Source organism: Melospiza melodia, chromosome 29, assembly GCF_035770615.1.
Source record: "Melospiza melodia melodia isolate bMelMel2 chromosome 29, bMelMel2.pri, whole genome shotgun sequence".
NCBI lineage: Eukaryota > Metazoa > Chordata > Aves > Passeriformes > Passerellidae > Melospiza > Melospiza melodia.
In genome coordinates this window covers 2,730,611-2,748,287 of record NC_086222.1, presented here as the reverse complement: position 1 = coordinate 2,748,287, position 17,677 = coordinate 2,730,611, and the positions used below count along the sequence as shown (strand labels likewise).

The following is a 17,677-nucleotide window of genomic DNA, read 5'->3' as shown; positions in this document are numbered from 1 at the left end:
TATTGAGTCATTTCCCCACTATTTTTTAAGCTGTAAAATCTCAGAGTTGTCTGTGTCTTTTTCCCTCTGATCTTCTCATCAGAGGAAGTACAATTGTAAGGGTTGGTGGTGAGACAGTAAATATGAATTAAAAAACACCAAAATCTTCTAATGGTCAAGTTCTGCTAATACACCAAGTTTTAGAGGTACAAGTGCTGTTTCTGTGAACTTGGTGATACTGCCACAACTTCCAGCATCTGACTGCTAAAATCTACCAAACCCTTTGTAGGTCTTTTATTATTAATATCAGTATTTCACAGTAAATTGTACATCTGGCTTTGCTCTTATTTGTGTGAATACAGGTGTAGGTATAAGTATGAAAATATTTGTGTTGTCAACCTTAGTACAATCAAATATTCTTCTTTTAAAAAGTCAATTTAATATTTGACTCTTGCAAACTCCCAATAACAAATACAGTTTGTGTGAACATAGGTGTAGGTATAAAAATATTTATGTGTTGCCAACCTTACTACAGTCAAATATTCTACTTTTAAGATTTGACTCTTGCAAAACTCCTAATAACAAATACAAATAAGTTCTGCATCTAGTTTTGCTCTTGTTTCTGTGAACATAGGTGTAAGTATAAAAATATTGATATGTTGCCAACCTTACTACAGTCAAATATTCTTCTTTTGAGAACGTCTTTTAATATTTGACTCTTGCAAACTCCTAATAACAAATACAGTGAATTGTGCATCTAGTTTTGCTCTTGTTTCTGTGAACATAAGTGTAGGTATAAGTATAAAAATATCGATGTGTTGCCGACCTTACTGCAGTCAAATATTCTTATTTTGAGGAGACAGTTTAAGATTTGACTCTTGCGTAACTCCCAATAGCAATAAGAATAATGAGCCCAAAGCCAGGTGAGCACTCACCAATCCTCAGGGAATGGGGGCTGGCCCAGATCCTCATCAGCCACAGCAGAAGGAGCACCAGAGGCGCCAAGACACGGAGCATCTTCCATAAATCCTCATGGAGCCCTGCGGTGGTCTGGGCATGACATAACTCTGCAGGGAGACACAAAAAACACCCTGAGCACCTCTGCTCCCCCCCAGCAGCACCACTCAGCTCGACAAAAGCTCTGTTTACCCGAGGAGGAGGGAGATATTTACAGACTATGAATTATTCAGGGTTTGGAATCCAACTGGGCAGAGAGCTCCTTGTAAGAAAAAAAAGAAAAAAAAAAAAAAATTAAAAAAAAAAAAAAAGGAAAGGAGCACGAGGAAAAGTCCAAATATTTCATCTTGGCATTCTTAGCGTTTCAACAAAAACAAGTGGAAATCAATATTGAGTCACATCTCTGACTTCTATTCTCACCCACCCCCCCCTTTTCTCTTTCCACTCAGAGCAGCCAGCAGCTCATTATATAACACCGATTCCTGATTTTAGGGTGGGACAAAGCATTTTCACAGCAAAATGTGATTCGAGGGAAGGGTTGAGGAGGCAGAAGTCACTTGGGCTTCACCAAACCAGAAACCAATTCCTTGCCACAATTCCAGTCACCTCCTCCCCTCCCTTTCAGGAACAAGAGGATTCAGCACAAGACCAAGAGCATCTCATTTTTTTGTCCTCTATTTTTGTCTCACCACCCAGTCACACAGAAATTCAAGTTTCTAAGTCAGAACAGCACCAAAATGAAGGGCAGGAGGTGGAAAATCCACAAACTCATCACCAGCACAGATATTGGCACTGGCTGTCCCACAGCAGGCTCCTGCAGCACAGCTAATCAAATTTGCAACAAATGCCATTTTAAACAGCTTCATAAAGGGCAGATTTTACTTCATAAAAAAAAAACCAAAAAAACTGTTGTCTCTGGAGTTGATAAAATTATCTCCACAACCAGCAATATCCTTAAATGCTGACTTTGAGTGTTTTATCTGTTACCTTATCTCTCCCTTCTCTCTTCTGCTGGCAAACATTCTCACCCTCTTCCATTTGTCTCCTTCTTGGGCCAAATACCAAGTCCTGACACAGGCAAAGTCTTTAATCTGCCTTTGAAGCCACCAGGAGTTTTTTCTGAGCAAGATGCTGCCTTTTGCTTGCAATTTTCCAATTAATCTATTTTTAGATTACATTTAAGGCCTCCTCCAGCTTATCTCAGCACTCTCACAGGGACCAACCCCTTCCACAGAGGGGAAATGCAGGGACAGAGCCACAGAAATAAAAATCCAGGGGCATCTCCAGGGGTTTGAGCCTTTCCTGGATCATGCTTCCACACCCCCTGCATCCCACTTCCAGAAAATTGAGGGATCTCGTGCTCAGCTGTCAGTCAGACATGGGAAGAACATCCCAATTTCAGTGCTCTCAACCCATTTTTAAAACCTAGAAACACCCCAAAAAAACCACCTGGAAAATGAACCGCCTCTGTGAAGGGCAAATAACAATTTTCTCCATTTTTTTTCCCCCTCTCTTTCCAGTGAGAGTTGCAGAGTAATTCCCGGGGAAGAGAAGCCCTGAAAGGTTAAACACGTGGGAAATTGGTTACTTAGAAGTGCTGGCAGCGGCAGGGACAGATTGCAGAGCAATGTATCACTGGAGCACTTTGAAGCAGCTATTTCCAAACTTCCCAAGATATTGACAAAACAGCAGCATCGTGTCAGATGCACTCGTACTTCGCTGGAACAGACATCCCTTCCCCATGGAGACAGCAGGACAGCTTGAGTTTGCCACCCCAAGAGCTCCCTCATGCTCAGTTCTGGCTCTAAAGCTGCTCCCCAACACTCAAAATCCTGTTTTCCTATTTTTTTAGGTCATTTTAGGTCCTACTTCTTGTGCTGCTACACCCAGTGTGTCTTTCCTCGTGTGGTGGTTTTGGTTTTCCAGTTTGAGATTTCAAGGAAACCAAATTTGAGATTTTGGGTACACCAAATTTAAGATTTTGGGGAAACCAAATCTGAGATTTTTGAGAAAACCAAAACACCAACCCCTGGTGATGAACAGGCACAGCTCAACTAAAACATCTGGTAGGGAATGTCAAACCAGAAACAGGGCAGGGAAAAGTGGGTAAAACCCCTCAAATTCCAGCCCCAGACAGGAGGGAAATGCCTGCCTGAAATCCGAGGAGGTTGCTGGAGTTTGCATCCTCACCGTTCCCTGCCAAAGCTCTGTGGAATCACTTCAGGGAAGGACATGGAGGGGCTGGAGAAAGGGCATGGAGGGAGCAGGGAAAGAAAAGGAGCTGGGAAGGGTCTGGAGCACCAGGAGGGGCTGAGGGAGCAGGGAAGGGGCTCAGGCCTGGAGAAAAGGAGGCTCAGGGGGGACCTTGTGGCTCTGCACAGCTCCTGACAGAAGCAGGGGATTTGGGAGCTTATCCCAAGGACAGGAGGAGAGAGAACAGCCTCAGGCTGGGCCAGGGAGGATACCTGCAGGAATTTCCCCATGGGAAGGTTGTTAAATGCTGGCAGGGGCTGCCCAGGGAGGTTTGGAGTGCCCAAGGAACCACTGCAGGTGGCACTCAGAGCTCTGGGCTGGGGACAAGGTGGGGATGAGGCACAGCTCGGACTGCATGGTCCGGGAGGGTTTTCCCAACCCCAATAACTGTTGTGTTATATATTACAACAGCTCTATTATCATTATGGTGCAAGGATTCCATAGCCTCAGAGTTTCCTACCTCCTCAACGATTTCTCACAGTCAGCTCCTCTAAGCACTGACTGTTCCTGGTCCTTGCAGCAGCCACCTGACTCCTCTGACTCCTCTCTTTTGTACCACTGGTTCTTATTGGCTACAGGTGTGGCCTGTTAACAATTAGGCCTGCTCCTAATCTTTAGTAATTGGCTCCAGCTGCAACTCGTTGGGGGATAAGATTACATTCCACATCACCCATACCATGTCCTCCTACAAATAACCCTGTGAACCTCCAGGTTAGAAAAAGGGTTCTCATTTCAGACTCTGCAAAACCAAAATAAAAAGGAGCAACCACTCTTGTGGGAAAAGTGGAAAGCGCCTGCTCCCAGGGACAGACCTAAGGCTGCTCCTCCTGTTTGCAGCCTGCTGGAGGGGCTGAGGAGGAGATTCCCAGGCATCAGCAGCTCGGAGTTATCAGCCAGGCTGAGCAGTGAATCCAGAGCACCTGCTGAGCTCTGCTCTGGGAGTGCAGGGCTGTAATTACCTGCGACATGGAGCACAGGGGGAGGCTGCTCCACCTCACCCCTCAGGAGGGCTTGGGGTTTGGAGCCGGCTGTCAGCAATAGAAATGCACCTTAGGGGTTGCTAAACAGCAGAAAACACAGGATCCTACAAGCTGTGCCCAGCTGGGTGCTGGAAGTGATGGCAAAATGTCTTGGGAGAGAGCAGAGGGATGCATCCCCACCTCCCCACCTGCTGGGATCCCAGATTTGGGATCAGGAGGGAAGGAGAGAGAGGATTTTCCTGCTAGCCCAGTGTTGCAGACATCTTTGTATGAAAAATCCTTTCCTTAGGATTTTTCCTCCTGAGAAGCTGGGAGGCCTCAGGAACAAATGCAAACAATGGTTATCTGCTGCTGTGGAATGCAACAGGTGCATCTGGGATTGGTCTCATGTGGTTGTTTCTAATTAATGGCCAATTACAGTCAGCTGGCTTGGACAGAGAGCCCGAGCCACAAACCTTTGTTATTCCTTTTCCATTCTTAGCCAGCCTTCTGATGAAATACTTTCTTCTATTCTTTTAGTATAGTTTCAATGTAATATATATCATAAAATAATAAATCAAGCCTTCTGAAACATGGAGTCAGATCCTCATCTCTTCCCTCATCCTGAGCCCACTGTGAACACGGTCACAAAACAGCATCAAAGTTACTCTGAAATGAACAAAGAGGTGTTTCAGTCCCCCTCCATCCCCCAGTCCCCACCTGCTGCCCCCTCCCTAAATCCAGGCATAAAAGGGTGATGAGCACAGTCCAAACGCCCTCACTCTACATTGATTTTGCCCTGCTGAGCTTGTCATCCTGCCAAGCTGCCTTCCAGCTGCAAGGGGCATCTGCCTGCCCCTCATTTCCCCAGGAGATGCTGTGAGACAGAAGTTCCGCCAGGTGGAATTCCACAACTCCGCCAGTGAATTGTGGCCACAGCTGGGGCATCCACTCCTGTGCAGCCCCAAATCCCACTCAGAGAGGAGAGGAGCACAACTTCCCTTCATTAAAACCTCACAAAGCCAAGAAAACCCCGGAGAGACAAAGCTCTTTAGCAGCTTGCCTCACTAATTCCCCTGCGTGTGAAGATGACTTATCCCAGACTCATCCTCAGCTGGCTGAAAATAAATCCAACCAACTGAAGTTTCCAACGAGAACATGTCAGGAGCTGTGCATTCACAGCTCGAGTGGCTCCTCTCTGCTGCTCTGACAGCAGGCTGGGATGATGGACAGCTGTCTGTGCAGCATTCCCAATCTGCTCCCAAAAAATAAAAGAGTGGGATGGATGGGAAAGAGTTCCCTGGGTCCTTCAGGGTGGGAGGTGCTGAGAAGCTGCTGCTGGATCACGAGCTGACCCCTGCGTGCAGCACAAATACAGAATTATTTTCCTGCTAAGCCCCCTTTTTTTTTTAATTATTTTTTTTCATCTTACAGCTCTGGAAAAGTCAAGAGAATAAAATAAATCAGGGCTATACTGGGGAGTTTTGTGTTCTCTCTGGAGATAAAAAGTCTCTAAATACCAAGCAGAATTATGGACGATTTGCCTCCGAGAGGGAGCAAGTTGCTTCTGAAACTGCTGATACATTTTTAATGACTGTGTGAGCTGGTGCTCTTCTTCACTGCTATCACCACAGCCTCCTGCTATTTGGAGATTTCTGCAGAAAAAAAAAATTCTTAGACAGTAGAGCAAAAAAAAAGCCAAAAGGCAGAACAAAATGTTAAATTGCTAAAAGAAAACCCCCACCAAAAAAACCCCTCTGCTGGAGCTGCCACAGAGATAAAGAAGACATCCCTGAAAAGTGAAAAGCAGCCACCTCTGCTCGTTCCCTCTGCACAGCCTGACAAGGACACTCGAGGAATGTGCTGTTATTCCATGGAATTACGGAGTGGTTTGGGCTGGATGGGATCTTACGGATCATCTGCCATGGGCTGGGACATCTCCCACCATCCCAGGGCTCTCCAAGGCCTGCCCAGCCGGGCTTTGGGCACTTCCAGGGATGGCATCAACTCCTCTGGGCAGAGGTTTCTGCTTCCCACCTCCCTGCAGAACCTGTGTGGCATTCACATCTTCTAAACAGAGAGAGACATATTTCCCTCTGCCAACATTTCTCCTGGGGAAGGCAGTGAGAAAGCTCAGAGAAAGAAAAGAAAACAATTCTTATCTCTATTCACTGCTCCTGTGGTTTGGCACATGTGGAATGTGTTATGAGGATTGTTTACCAAAAAGGCATTTGGTAATTGGACATCAATAATAGTTGTTTTGATTGATTGATTGATTGATTGATTGACCAATTAGGTCAAAGCTGTGTCATGACTGTCCAGGAAGGGTCACAAGTTTAACTTTAGTATCTTTTCAGTATAATATTAGTGTAATAAAGCGATTGTCCAACCTTCCAAAATCATGTTATTCCCCAACTAAAAATCATCTTTTTACAATAAACCCGTTCCTGCCACATCTGTCCCCAGCAGGAGCATCTCCAGCTGCCCTGCAGAGCAGCGCCAGGCCCAGGCTTCCCAAAAACCCCAACGTGTTGCTTTTATCCCCGTGCAACCCCGCACTGCAAACCCCCCTGCACGCCTTCTCCTGCAAGCTGAGAAACCACAAACACCCTGGAAAAACCTGGCAGCAAATTCCACCTTCTCCGGGCTGATTTTTTTCTGTTTTTTTATATTTTTTTTTCAGCCAAGCAGGAGCTTGGAGGTGGCTTTGGTGTTGATGGATCTCTCCCTGCCTCACCAGAAGTTTGATGAATGGTGAGAAAACGCAGCTCGAGCAAAGCTGGAGTAATCCTCACAGCTGAGACAACAAATTTAACAGCTGCAGAGCAGCAAGGAATTGGGGGAAAAAGCTGTCAGGGAACGTCAACAAACAACTTATCGGGGCTTTTTCATTCCTTGGACAGGCAAGGAGAGCTCTTGCCTTGTGTCAAGCTTCTTGTGCAGGGGTTTAAATGGAACAGGCAAGAAGGGAAGAACCTGAAAAACATCTCAACAAGTGGCTGTTCTGAGCTCTAAAAAGTGTCTCAGGGGAGGGGAGAGCTGCTCTGGCAGCCTGCCCCGGGGCCACAAAGATGTAAGTTCAATTAAACTGAAAAACTGCTCCATTCAAAGCCACCACCAATATGTTTCGCTCGGCAAAAATTGCATAATTAGCACGGGTAAATCATTACCACGAGGTATTGTCACAGTCAAAAAAAACCTCTGTGAGGCTGAGGGAAGGATGGCATCTATCAAGAGAATGAATGGCTGGAATTACAATGCTACATTTGAAGAGGAAAAAAAATACAAATTAATGTTTGGATGGGGTGTAAAAACCCTTCACTCTGCAGGGAGATGGTGAATTCTCTATTTTTGAGGGCTGGAAGAATCAGCCCTGGGGGCAAGGCTCCTCTCACAGCCTCTGGAAGCAGCCAGTGCTTAAAAAGGATACTTAACAACAAGAAGCAGAGCTCGGTTCCAGTCTGGCAATTTCTATGTTCCTATAAAAACCACGTCTCGTTTTTTTAGATTCCATCAGCATTAAAGAGCCTGCTTTGCTCGCAGCCACCCCTCTCTTTGTCCTCACACCAGGGCCAGGGATGGATTCACCAGGCTGAGAGACAGAGCTGTGGTATCTCCCTTCCCCAGGTGCCAGGGGATGAAAGGAACCCTGGGCTCCCCATCACATCTCACCCCTGCAGGTGACACCAGGACAGGTGACAGCCCAGGGAAGGCGATATTAGTGATAAACACCTGCTCAAGCAATACAGAAAATGGATTTTTTAAAAATTTTCATTCCCCTAGCTGTGTTCTTTCATCTCCTTTTTTTTTTCCCCTCCACCCTTCGTGACTTCCAGAAAAAGAAGCAAGAAAACTTCAAGGAGAAAAGAATTCTGGAGGCAGTGAAGCAGAAGGACGAATGCATTGCTGACATTTCTGGTTGCTGTGGATTATTTTCTTTAACTTTCTCTCTCCCCAGCCTCGAGTCCTCTCATCTCACCCTTCTCAATCCTGCTCAGAATTAGCAAAGCCTGATCAAATTTCCCATCACAGCTTAGAGATAAAAGCAGCGTGTGCCCATCCTAATTCCTCACACAGGCTGGGCTATCTCAGAGCGAGATTTCCCTCAGCATTATCAACCCCAGACCTGTGAACACAAGGAGACTTCACTCACAGGACATCTTTATTCAATTTTCCTCTCCTCCACAGCTTTATCACACAGCCCATCAGCCCTCCCAGGCTGGGTCAATACTTGAAGAGCTCTGCTGGCTCAGAGGAGTGAATTATGAGTGTGAAACCCCCTCGGCCAGGCTCACTAAAAGTCCCATTACAGCATTAAAACTCATTTGCTGGGGCAGCTCACTTCATCCTGGGAGTGGGTTTGGGCTGGGGGATTTGGGCAGAGCACAGATCCAGCAGCTGGGCCCTGCCCTCCTCCAAACCCTTCCACAAAGAAAATCCTGTGCCTGCTGAGAAAACCCCCAGCACGATGGATGCACAGAGCAGTGGGAGTAAAACACCCCGATATTTGACATTGTGAGCAATGACCAGATAATATTGGGGTTTGCATTTATGTTTTGGCTTTTGCACTCATGTTTTAGCTTATGGAAGTTGTGGGTGATTATATGTGTTGCGAATTCCATTTTTCACAAAATTGTGGGGTTGTTTGGGGTGACCCTCCCTGGGAGAGCCATTTGTACAAAATCTGTGCCACCAACAGCACAGGAGGAGTGAGGCTCTCCATCCTCCAGCCTGGGCTGTGCTTTCACGCCTGAAATGATCCTCTCCTTCTCACATCAGCCTTTCCAACTTCTCCCACCCCAACTCCTCCCTGTTTTTCTCCAGGTCTCTCTGCTGTGCTGGATCAGCTCGCCCGGCCCCTGAGGATGCTGCAGCTGCCCCATCCCTGTGCCAGCAGCAGCACAGCCCCAGTTGTGCCTGAGCCTCAGAAGCTGCTGAGCCATGATCTGCACCTCGCACAGAGCACCAAACACCCCAGCACATCCCTGCCCACAGCATCTGTCAAAGCCTCCCTGGCTGTGGCCATCCACTGACTCAAAAAACCACCAGGAAAAGAGAAAATCGGAGCCCGTGTGGGATTCCCTCCCTCCCTCCTTCCTCTGGTGCCCACGATTTATTTTTATTAACAAACAATAGCAGTTAAAAGCACCGTGGTCTCCCACGGCGAGGACTGTGTGAGACACTCTTAATTGGCTTGGAGCTGTTATGTGAGAGGAAAAATCACCAAAATCTCCACCAGGCTGGGGGAAGAGGAGAGGCTGCGGGTGGGAGGAGGGAGGGAAGGGTTTCTCCCGGCTGGGAAGGACAGGGAGCTTCATTAAATGGGGCCAGAAGTGGCCACAGCAGCTCTGGTCCCACAGCCAGCACCTCAATCCTTGGCCAGAACCTCGACCCTTGACCAGAACCTCGATCCTTAGCCAGAATCTCAGTCTTTGACCAGACCAAATCCTCGACCAGCACCTCTGTCCTTGACCAGGACCTTGATCCTTGACCAGAAGTTCAATCCTTGGCCAGAATCTCAGTCCTTGACCAGCACCCCAATCCTTGACCAGCACCTGAATCCTTGACCAAAACACCAATCCTTGGACAGCACCCCAATCTTTGGCCAGCACCTCCATCCTTGACCAGCACCTCAATCCTTGACCAGCACCTCAATCCTTGGCCAGCACCTCAATCCTTGGCCAGCACCTCAATCTTTGACAACAACCCCAATCCTTGACCAGCACCTGAACCCTTGACCAGCACCCCAATCTTTGACCAGTGCCTCAGTCCTTTACCAGACCAAATCCTTGGCCAGCACCTCCATCTTTGGCCAGCACGCCAACCCCTGACCAGATCAAATCCTTGACCAGCTCCCCAATCTTTGACCATCACCCCAATCCTTGACCATCATCCCCAATCCTTGACCATCACCCCAATCCTTGACCATCATCCCAAATCCTTGACCATTTCCCCCAATCCTTGACCATCTCCCCAATCCTTGACCATCTCCCCAATCCTTGACCATACCTCCATCCTTGACCAGCACCTCCACCCCCGACCAGCACCTCCATCCTTGACCATTCTGAGCACAAAACACAATGCTGAGCGTTGTTTACCTTGGATAAAAATTCTGAGCAGGTCAAAAATCATCTCTAAAACAGGAAGAAAAGCTTTGTTTGCCTCCCCACTCTGGCAGGCACAAACCCCTCTGTGTACAGCTGGTTTTTCTGATTTAAAGTGCCTCTCCTGACACATTTTATGCCACATTAATTCAGCAGAAGACTCCTGCCCACTCTGCAGGCCTTCACTTCCATTAAAGCACCTCTGGTGAGGCACAGAGCAGAGTTTGCACTGCAGACAGCAGTACAGGAGGGGATTTTTGGGCAGGGAAATGCAAACTGATCTCTCCAGCTGAGGTGGCCTGGGGACACACTGAGGTGAGCAGAATCTGAGCTGTTCAACAAGTCTGCCTGCAAAGAAACCTGAATAAATGAGCACAGCCAGAGCCTTGGATTCATCAAAAGCTTAACCAGGAAAAAGGCTTTAAAGCAGCAAAGGTCTTGCACTGAGAAATGGATAAAAATTGAGTTTGGGAGTCTGGGTATTGTTCCAATAGGGAACAAACCACTGTGGATTTTTCAAATGGATATTCCAGGGTTGCACCTGGAAGTGTCCAAGGCCAGGCTGGACAGGGCTTGGCGCAACTTGGGATTTAAAAAATGCCCACAGCTTTAGCAATTTTATCAAAACATCTTTCCCTGGGCAGTGCAAGATCCAAGCACCCAATGGCATCAAACTTTTAATTCTTCCAACCTTCTTGCCTGTCTCTTACAAAACCATGCTGGGAGTGGATGAAGAACCCACTCAGGGCCCCACTTTCATTACATTTCAAGGGCAGCATTCAGAAGGAACTGCCTCAAACACCCCTTTTTGAGCTTTCCTTGCACTCACCTCTGAGCACAGCAAACAGAGCTGATCAAAAACCCATTTTCCCCTCCTCTAAAGCCATGACTTTTCCAGTTGTGCCACACTTTACTTTTACTAAGTGGAGACACTTTTTGGAACCCGCTCTCAGCCATTTGGCTCACAGTGATCCAACCTTCAACACTCAAAACACCAAATTTCCCCTCTGAAGGAAACCTTCAGGTTTGAGGCAGTTCCCCCACCTCTCCAAAGGCTGCTTTTTCCACAAAAAAAGAATCTCCTTTTAACAAAAAAAAAGGCTTTGATGGAAAATTTTCAGCTCCCTCAGAAGAAAAGAAAGCCAAGGAGCCTTATTTGCTGTTAGTGAAGAATTGCTGCTACACCAACGAGGCTCTTTACACATGAAGGAAGTTCTAAAATATGAATCGGATCTGTGAACATCTCAGGAGTCTGGAGGGAGAGAAAGCTCTTAAATGCATCAACCTGATCTCTGGGCCACAGAAAGAAGATTAATCTATTTATTTAACTTAGAGGCCCTGGCAGATTCAAGAGGGAGAAGAAAGGAAAACAAAGCAGCCTCTACCAAATCAACCTTCAAGAAGTAGTTTATGGCCAAAAATCCGAGGTTGCTTCTTTTTATTGCTGCCAAAACTGTAAGTGAAACAAATAGATTAATCTCCCATCTATCACCCACAGAACATTTTGATCCATCCAAGCTCTAAAAGGCTGGGGTTTGAGGAGAGAAAGAGGCCGTTTGTGAATGGCTGAAGATGGGATTTGTGTGTTTTAATGGAGTGAGGATTGCTGGGGGTGCATTTGGATGACAGGGAGCATATGCACAGGGAAGGAGGTGGGAACCAGGACAGATGCCAAGCTGAGAATAGGCACAAGAAAAGCACAGGGGTGATAGTCTTGGGGGGCAAGGGAAACCTTGCAAAATTAATGGGATACAAGGAAAACACAGGAGGTGGGAGATGCTGGTGCAATGGCACAGCTGCACACAACCAGCAGATGCAAAAGAATAAAGCAGCAATAAATAGTCTTGCACAGGAAGGCAGAATCAAAGTCCAAACTCGTATGTGAAGTTGCAATTAAAGGCATTATTTTGCATGAGAGAAGCTTTTAATCCTGCTTGTAGCAAAACTGACAAGAACGGGGGAAAAAAAACCAACAAGATTTCAGGCCAGAAAACCATGGGTTTGATTAATTAAGAGCAAAAAGCAGCAATTAGGGGTGCAGTGCTCCTGTGTTGCTGAGATGAAACACCCAAAACCCAGCGGGATGGAGCAGAATGGGCAGCCCTGGCACTTTTCCTCTGCTTGTTGTAACCACACATCAAATCCCATATAAAAAAGGGGGAATCTGGCTCTAGGGGGAAATACCAGCCAGACAAGTGGAGCACTCAGATTTTTTTTGGGGTATTATTTGCCGACCTCCCTCCTCCCTGGTGGGGATGTGAGCCCGAGGAAATGGGATTTGCTTTTAATCCAGCAGAGATCCCCTGGCTCGGCAGGAGGAGCAGGGATGGGGAGAGGACAGCACAGAGGCAATGTTGGCCGACAAAAGGAAATTTCCTCTCCTGCCTGTCACCGCTGGGCAGGAGACCAGACAAATCCTCACACTCATCCTTGGCAGGAGCCTGCTCAGCTTCTCCCCTCGGCACTGAAAATTCCCTCCCAGACAGGACTTGTCTCTGGCACCTCTCAGTTTCTCACTGCCTGTCTCATGGCCTTTCGTGGGTTTATTTAAGGCTTGGGGAGCCTTTTGCATAACGGGGGATTTGGGCTCAGAGCAGCTTGCCTGGTGATGCAAGAAGTGCTTTGGAACCAAGCAGCGCTCGAGTTTCATAAGCCTGCAGATAAACTCCTCTCTGCCTGCTCTGTCCTTTGTTTCTCCAGTATCTGGCCACTTCACAGACACAACTCCAGGGCAGCTCCACCTCTCCCCTGTGGTTCTTTATTTACCTGAATTATTCACCATTTCTCCATTTTTGCTAAGGGGAGCTTGCCCAGACAGAGCCGCTCCTGCAGGAGATCCCAGCTTTTCCACACCACTGGTGAGTGGAGATCCCCAAAAGTGCTGATGGGGATAATCCATAAAAACCACCCTGAGGAAAACCCCACAGCCACAAAAAAATCTCCAGCATTGATTCTGCCAACTTGGCCCAGCAGAAGCTGTCCCTGCCCATGGCAGAGAGTTATTATAGGAAAGAACATTATATATAGAAATGTTGTTATTATTATTATAAGCATTATTATGTTATTATATAGAAACAACACAAGTGCACACTGCTGCTCTCAAGGTGAAGAAAAAAAGGGAATTTCATTTTCTGACCCCAACATTTATAGTTTTCTAAAAGTGACAGTGGATTGGAGGGTGACAGTGCCACCTCTCCAATGACACTGGACAAATCAACAGCCCATCACATTTCTCTTTTTCCATAAAAGAATGCAAAACAATGAGTTATTTACAGAAAGTGTGTGAGAAAGTTCGTTACAAGAATGTAAACATCAGAAAGCTTAAAAACTCTTAAAAAATCAAAGAGACAGCAGGAGGCTGGAATGAGATGAGCTTTGAAGGCCCATCCAACCCAAACAATTTTGTGACCTGGGATTGAAACAGCGCCAGCATTTCTTGAGCCAAGCATGGGATAAATAATTAATAATAAATAATAAAAATTTTAAAAATTAATTAAAAATAAATAAATAAAAATAAAATTTAAAAATAAATAAAAATAAAAATAAAGTAAAAATACAAAGAAAATTAAAAATAAAAATAAAGTTGAAATACAAATAAAATAAAATAAAAATAAAAACATAAAAATAAAAATAAAATCTCACAGACACTTGAGGAGGCTTTGCTCCTCTCTCTCCCCTCTCTGCAGTGAGGCACAGGACGAGCAGTGCCACCACACTTGTGGCCTTTCTCCAGCAAGCAGAGATCACTTGGCCTCGTTAGCAGAGTGACACAGAGCCCCACAAAGGCCCAGACATGGCCTCAGCATCAAAACCAAATTTGTTCCCTGTGCAAAGGCAGCGTGGCCAGGTGAGCTGTAAGCAGGCTGGCCGCGCTCCTGGCCCAGCAGCATTCCCAAAACTGCTCCCAGAGCTCCCATCCTCATCAGTGATGCCCAATTTCCAAACTGAGCGAGGAGCAGCCCTTCCCAGAGCTGGCTTTGCAGTTCTTCTCATCACTGGCTCGACATCAATTCCAGCTCAATGAGGGAAGGACAAAGTTATGCCCAAGCTGAAATCCTCATCCCATCACTCTCCTCCAGCTCTGGCATGAATTGTCATCATTAACCAGGCTGAGCCCAGCTTTAATGTTCATATCTTGACCTAAAATCCACCCAGACCCCAGCACCACGTCCTGGTGCAGCTGTCACCTCAAGGCCACAGTGACAGCCAGATGAGCCACCAGAACACAGGAATGTGACATCCTGAATCTGCTCTTTCCCATTTCTGCCTGTGTGTCAACAGCAGAGAAAACGAGGATTAAACAGCTGAGCTTTCAACACCCACTTCTGTGCCCAGCCTTAATCAATCTGGAATGGGATGCCCAGCTCCCAGCCAAATTTCGTGGGGATGCAGGCTCATAAAAAAACCCCTGGATTCTCTGAGTCTCATGAAATCACATCCTGCTGGAGGAGAGGAAGATTTCCTTCTCAGAGGGAAGGGCTGCACGTCTGGCTCAGCTCCCACCAGGCCCCAGTGAATCCACCAGGGAAGGACGTTATGCATGCCCTGAACGCGGGGAAATCATCAATTAGAGCTCGCTGAGCTCAGCCACGAGGCACAAACAACTCTGCAGGCTGCCTCAGCTCCCCAGCTCGTGGGAACCACTTGGGTTTTATTCCCCCCCACCGCTGGAATTCTCCTCCCCCCAGCCCCTCTCCAGGCAGAGGGAGTGTTTGGAGTGGCTGTGATTCAGCACAGCTCATTTGGAAGCAGTCTGGAGCCCAGCAGGCTCCCAAACCGTTCCAGCAGCCACTGGCCCAGCTGATTGCTGCTGATGCTGTCAAATGGCAGCCCCTGAGCCTCCCCCTGCCCCCGAGAAGAAAAGCTGTTAATGCTGAAATTCACATTATTCCTTCCCAAAAGTGGCTCCCATTCTGCTGGTGGGAGAGAACAGCACTGAAGGAGGAGCAAGGATCTTGATCAGAGCAGCTTTTGCTGCCCTCCATGCTCAGCCTGAATTAAATCACAAACATCAGGGGTCCATCCTCTCTCTGCCACCCCCAACAAACCTCAGAGAGCTCGGGGAGATGGTGACCTGCTATTAACAGAGCAAGGGCAGCCTGTTGTGGGCAAACAGAGCCTTAAATCAGCAATAGAACCAGCCAGCAGCATGATTCCTGGAGGGGGAGCAGCCCTGCCCTGAGCTCAGAGCATGCTCTGTGCCCCCACCATGGCAGCTGGGGTGAGAACACATCAGGAGGGTCACTGCACACCTGGATTTCAGCCACTGCTCTGGGCACCATCCCGGGGACCCCAATTCCACCCCATCCCTACTCCCACAGCAGCTGGGAACATCAGGAAGGTCACTGCACACCTGGATTCCAGTCACTGCTCCGGGCACCATCCTTGGGGGCTCCAGTTCCACCCCATGGCACAGAGATGGGGCTGGATGCTGACAGGACAAAGTGAAAATGGTGAAAAGCACAGCCCAAGGCCCCGCAGTGGCACCGAGCCTGGCCAAGCCTCCTCTTCCTCCAGCAGCAGCTCCAGGCAGGGAATGCAGCAAAGAACGATGGTGCAGAAAGCCTTTGACACATCAAGGGAAAAAAAACAACCCAGAAAACAACACTGTCAGCAATAAACAGTGCTTAATTTGCTGTTAGTGAGGTGCTGGATTAACCCTGGCCCCTGAGCAGGCTCAGATTCTCCATCCTGCAGGATCTCTGTGAGCAGCACTTCCAAGGAGCTGCTCATTAGGGCTGCAAACACCCAGAGCCCCTTCAGATCCTGCTGCTCCCTCCCTCCTGCTGGATTGAAGGGACTCTGGGCTCCTTTCAGTGCAGGAATTCTTCCTGAGCAGGATTCTGCCACCCAGCCCTGGATCTCTCTCCTCTCTTCTCCAGGAGAAGATGCAGGAGAAGAGAGGAGAAAGAGGAGAAATGAGAAGGAGAAAGGAGAAAGGAGGAGAAGGAGAAAGGAAAAAAGGAGGAGAAGGAGGAGAAGGAGGAGAAGGAGGAGAAGGAGGAGAAGGAGGAGAAGGAGGAGAAGGAGGAGAAGGAGGAGAAGGAGGAGAAGGAGGAGAAGGAGGTCCAGGGATGGGTGGCAGAATCCTGGTCAGGACAAATTCCTGCACTGAAAGGGTTGTTAAACATTGGCAGGGCTGCCCAGGGAGGTTTGGAGATCCCTGAGGGTGTCCAAGGAACCACTGAGTGCTCTGGGCAAGTTGAGGTTTGGACAGCTTGGTCTCCAAAGTGTCTTGGAGGTCTTTTCCATCCTAAACGTTGGATTCTAAACCTGATTCTGTCCTGTCCTGCCCCCAGTGCTTCAAGTTCCTGCCCTCCCTATCCCAGAGAGGGGCACAGGAGGTGGAATTTCAGTGTCTGGGGAAGAGGAGGAGTTGAGAACACTGAGCATCCAGAGCAGGACAAGGCCACATTTCTGCCCAAACCTGAGCCAGGCTGGAGGCAGGAGCAGAGCATCCAAACCCCGGGGAAGGAATGGACAGCCTGCAGATCCCTGGATTTATGTCAAGCTGGAGAGCAGACAAGGAGCCATTAATTCCTGAGCTGTCCAAGCAAGAATTGGATGAGTGACAACAGCAGCACATCCCTGGGTGCCCAGGAGAGGATGCTGGCAGCGCCTGGAGCTCCAGGAGAGCTCCCAAATCCCTCACACTGCCAGCCAGGAGCCCTCTCCACCCCCGTGCCTTGGGAAGGGCTGATAAAGGAGCAGCCCTGCTCCTCCTCCTCCCATCCTGGCCCTCTCTGGCTGCCACTCAGGCAGGAATTGCTCTCTGGGGAGGGATGGGGGGCACAGGATTTTCAAATCCCTCCACTGGAGCTGACAGCAGCCTTTCAGCCCAACAACAGCTCAAAACGCTGCTGAACAGAGATATTTTTATGAAGGCTCCCCCCCCCCCTCACCATCTTCCCAAAATCATTCTAAGCTCCTTTTCTTAGGCACTTTGAAATAATTAAAGTCTTCCATCAAATTATACTGAAGATCTCTATGAAAAGCCTTTAATTTCCATTCACTTAATGTAACTCCATCCACCAGATGAACTCTGCAGGAGGCTCTTTTTTTGTTTGGAGTTTTTCCTTTTTCCCATCTCTTTTTTTATTATTATTATATATATTTTTTTTTCCCTTACTCCTCCTCATAAAACACCACGCTGGGAAACTTTAATTTGATTTTAGCCTGGCTGGAATTTCGGGCTGTGCCACATCCCGCACAGCTGCAGTGGGAAAATCTCGAGCTCCCCTTAACATTTAATCAGCTCCTGGTGGGCAGCAGCAACGTCTGAGCGTGGGGTGGGGACGTGAGAAATCCTCTGAGCGAGCAAAGAACCAGCACCAGAATCTCCCCGAGTCCATTGCTCCCTCCCACAGGAGTGCTGGGATAACAAAAATCACTCCAGGCAGCAGTTTGGGGAGGGTTTCTTATTTT

At 47.8% G+C, this 17,677-nt stretch overlaps 1 protein-coding gene across 1 annotated transcript in view; it reads right to left on the bottom strand.

The window, feature by feature from the left end:
- The window catches only part of GRIK4 (glutamate ionotropic receptor kainate type subunit 4), a 152,675-nt gene extending 136,929 nt beyond the window's left edge, over positions 1 to 15,746 (bottom strand). Inside the window, 2 exon segments of the mRNA XM_063178248.1 lie at positions 915 to 1,046; positions 15,606 to 15,746. Of these exon segments, the coding sequence (XP_063034318.1) occupies positions 915 to 996 (82 nt within the window). The 5' untranslated portion in view covers positions 997 to 1,046; positions 15,606 to 15,746.
- Between the last annotated feature and the right edge of the window lie 1,931 nt (positions 15,747 to 17,677).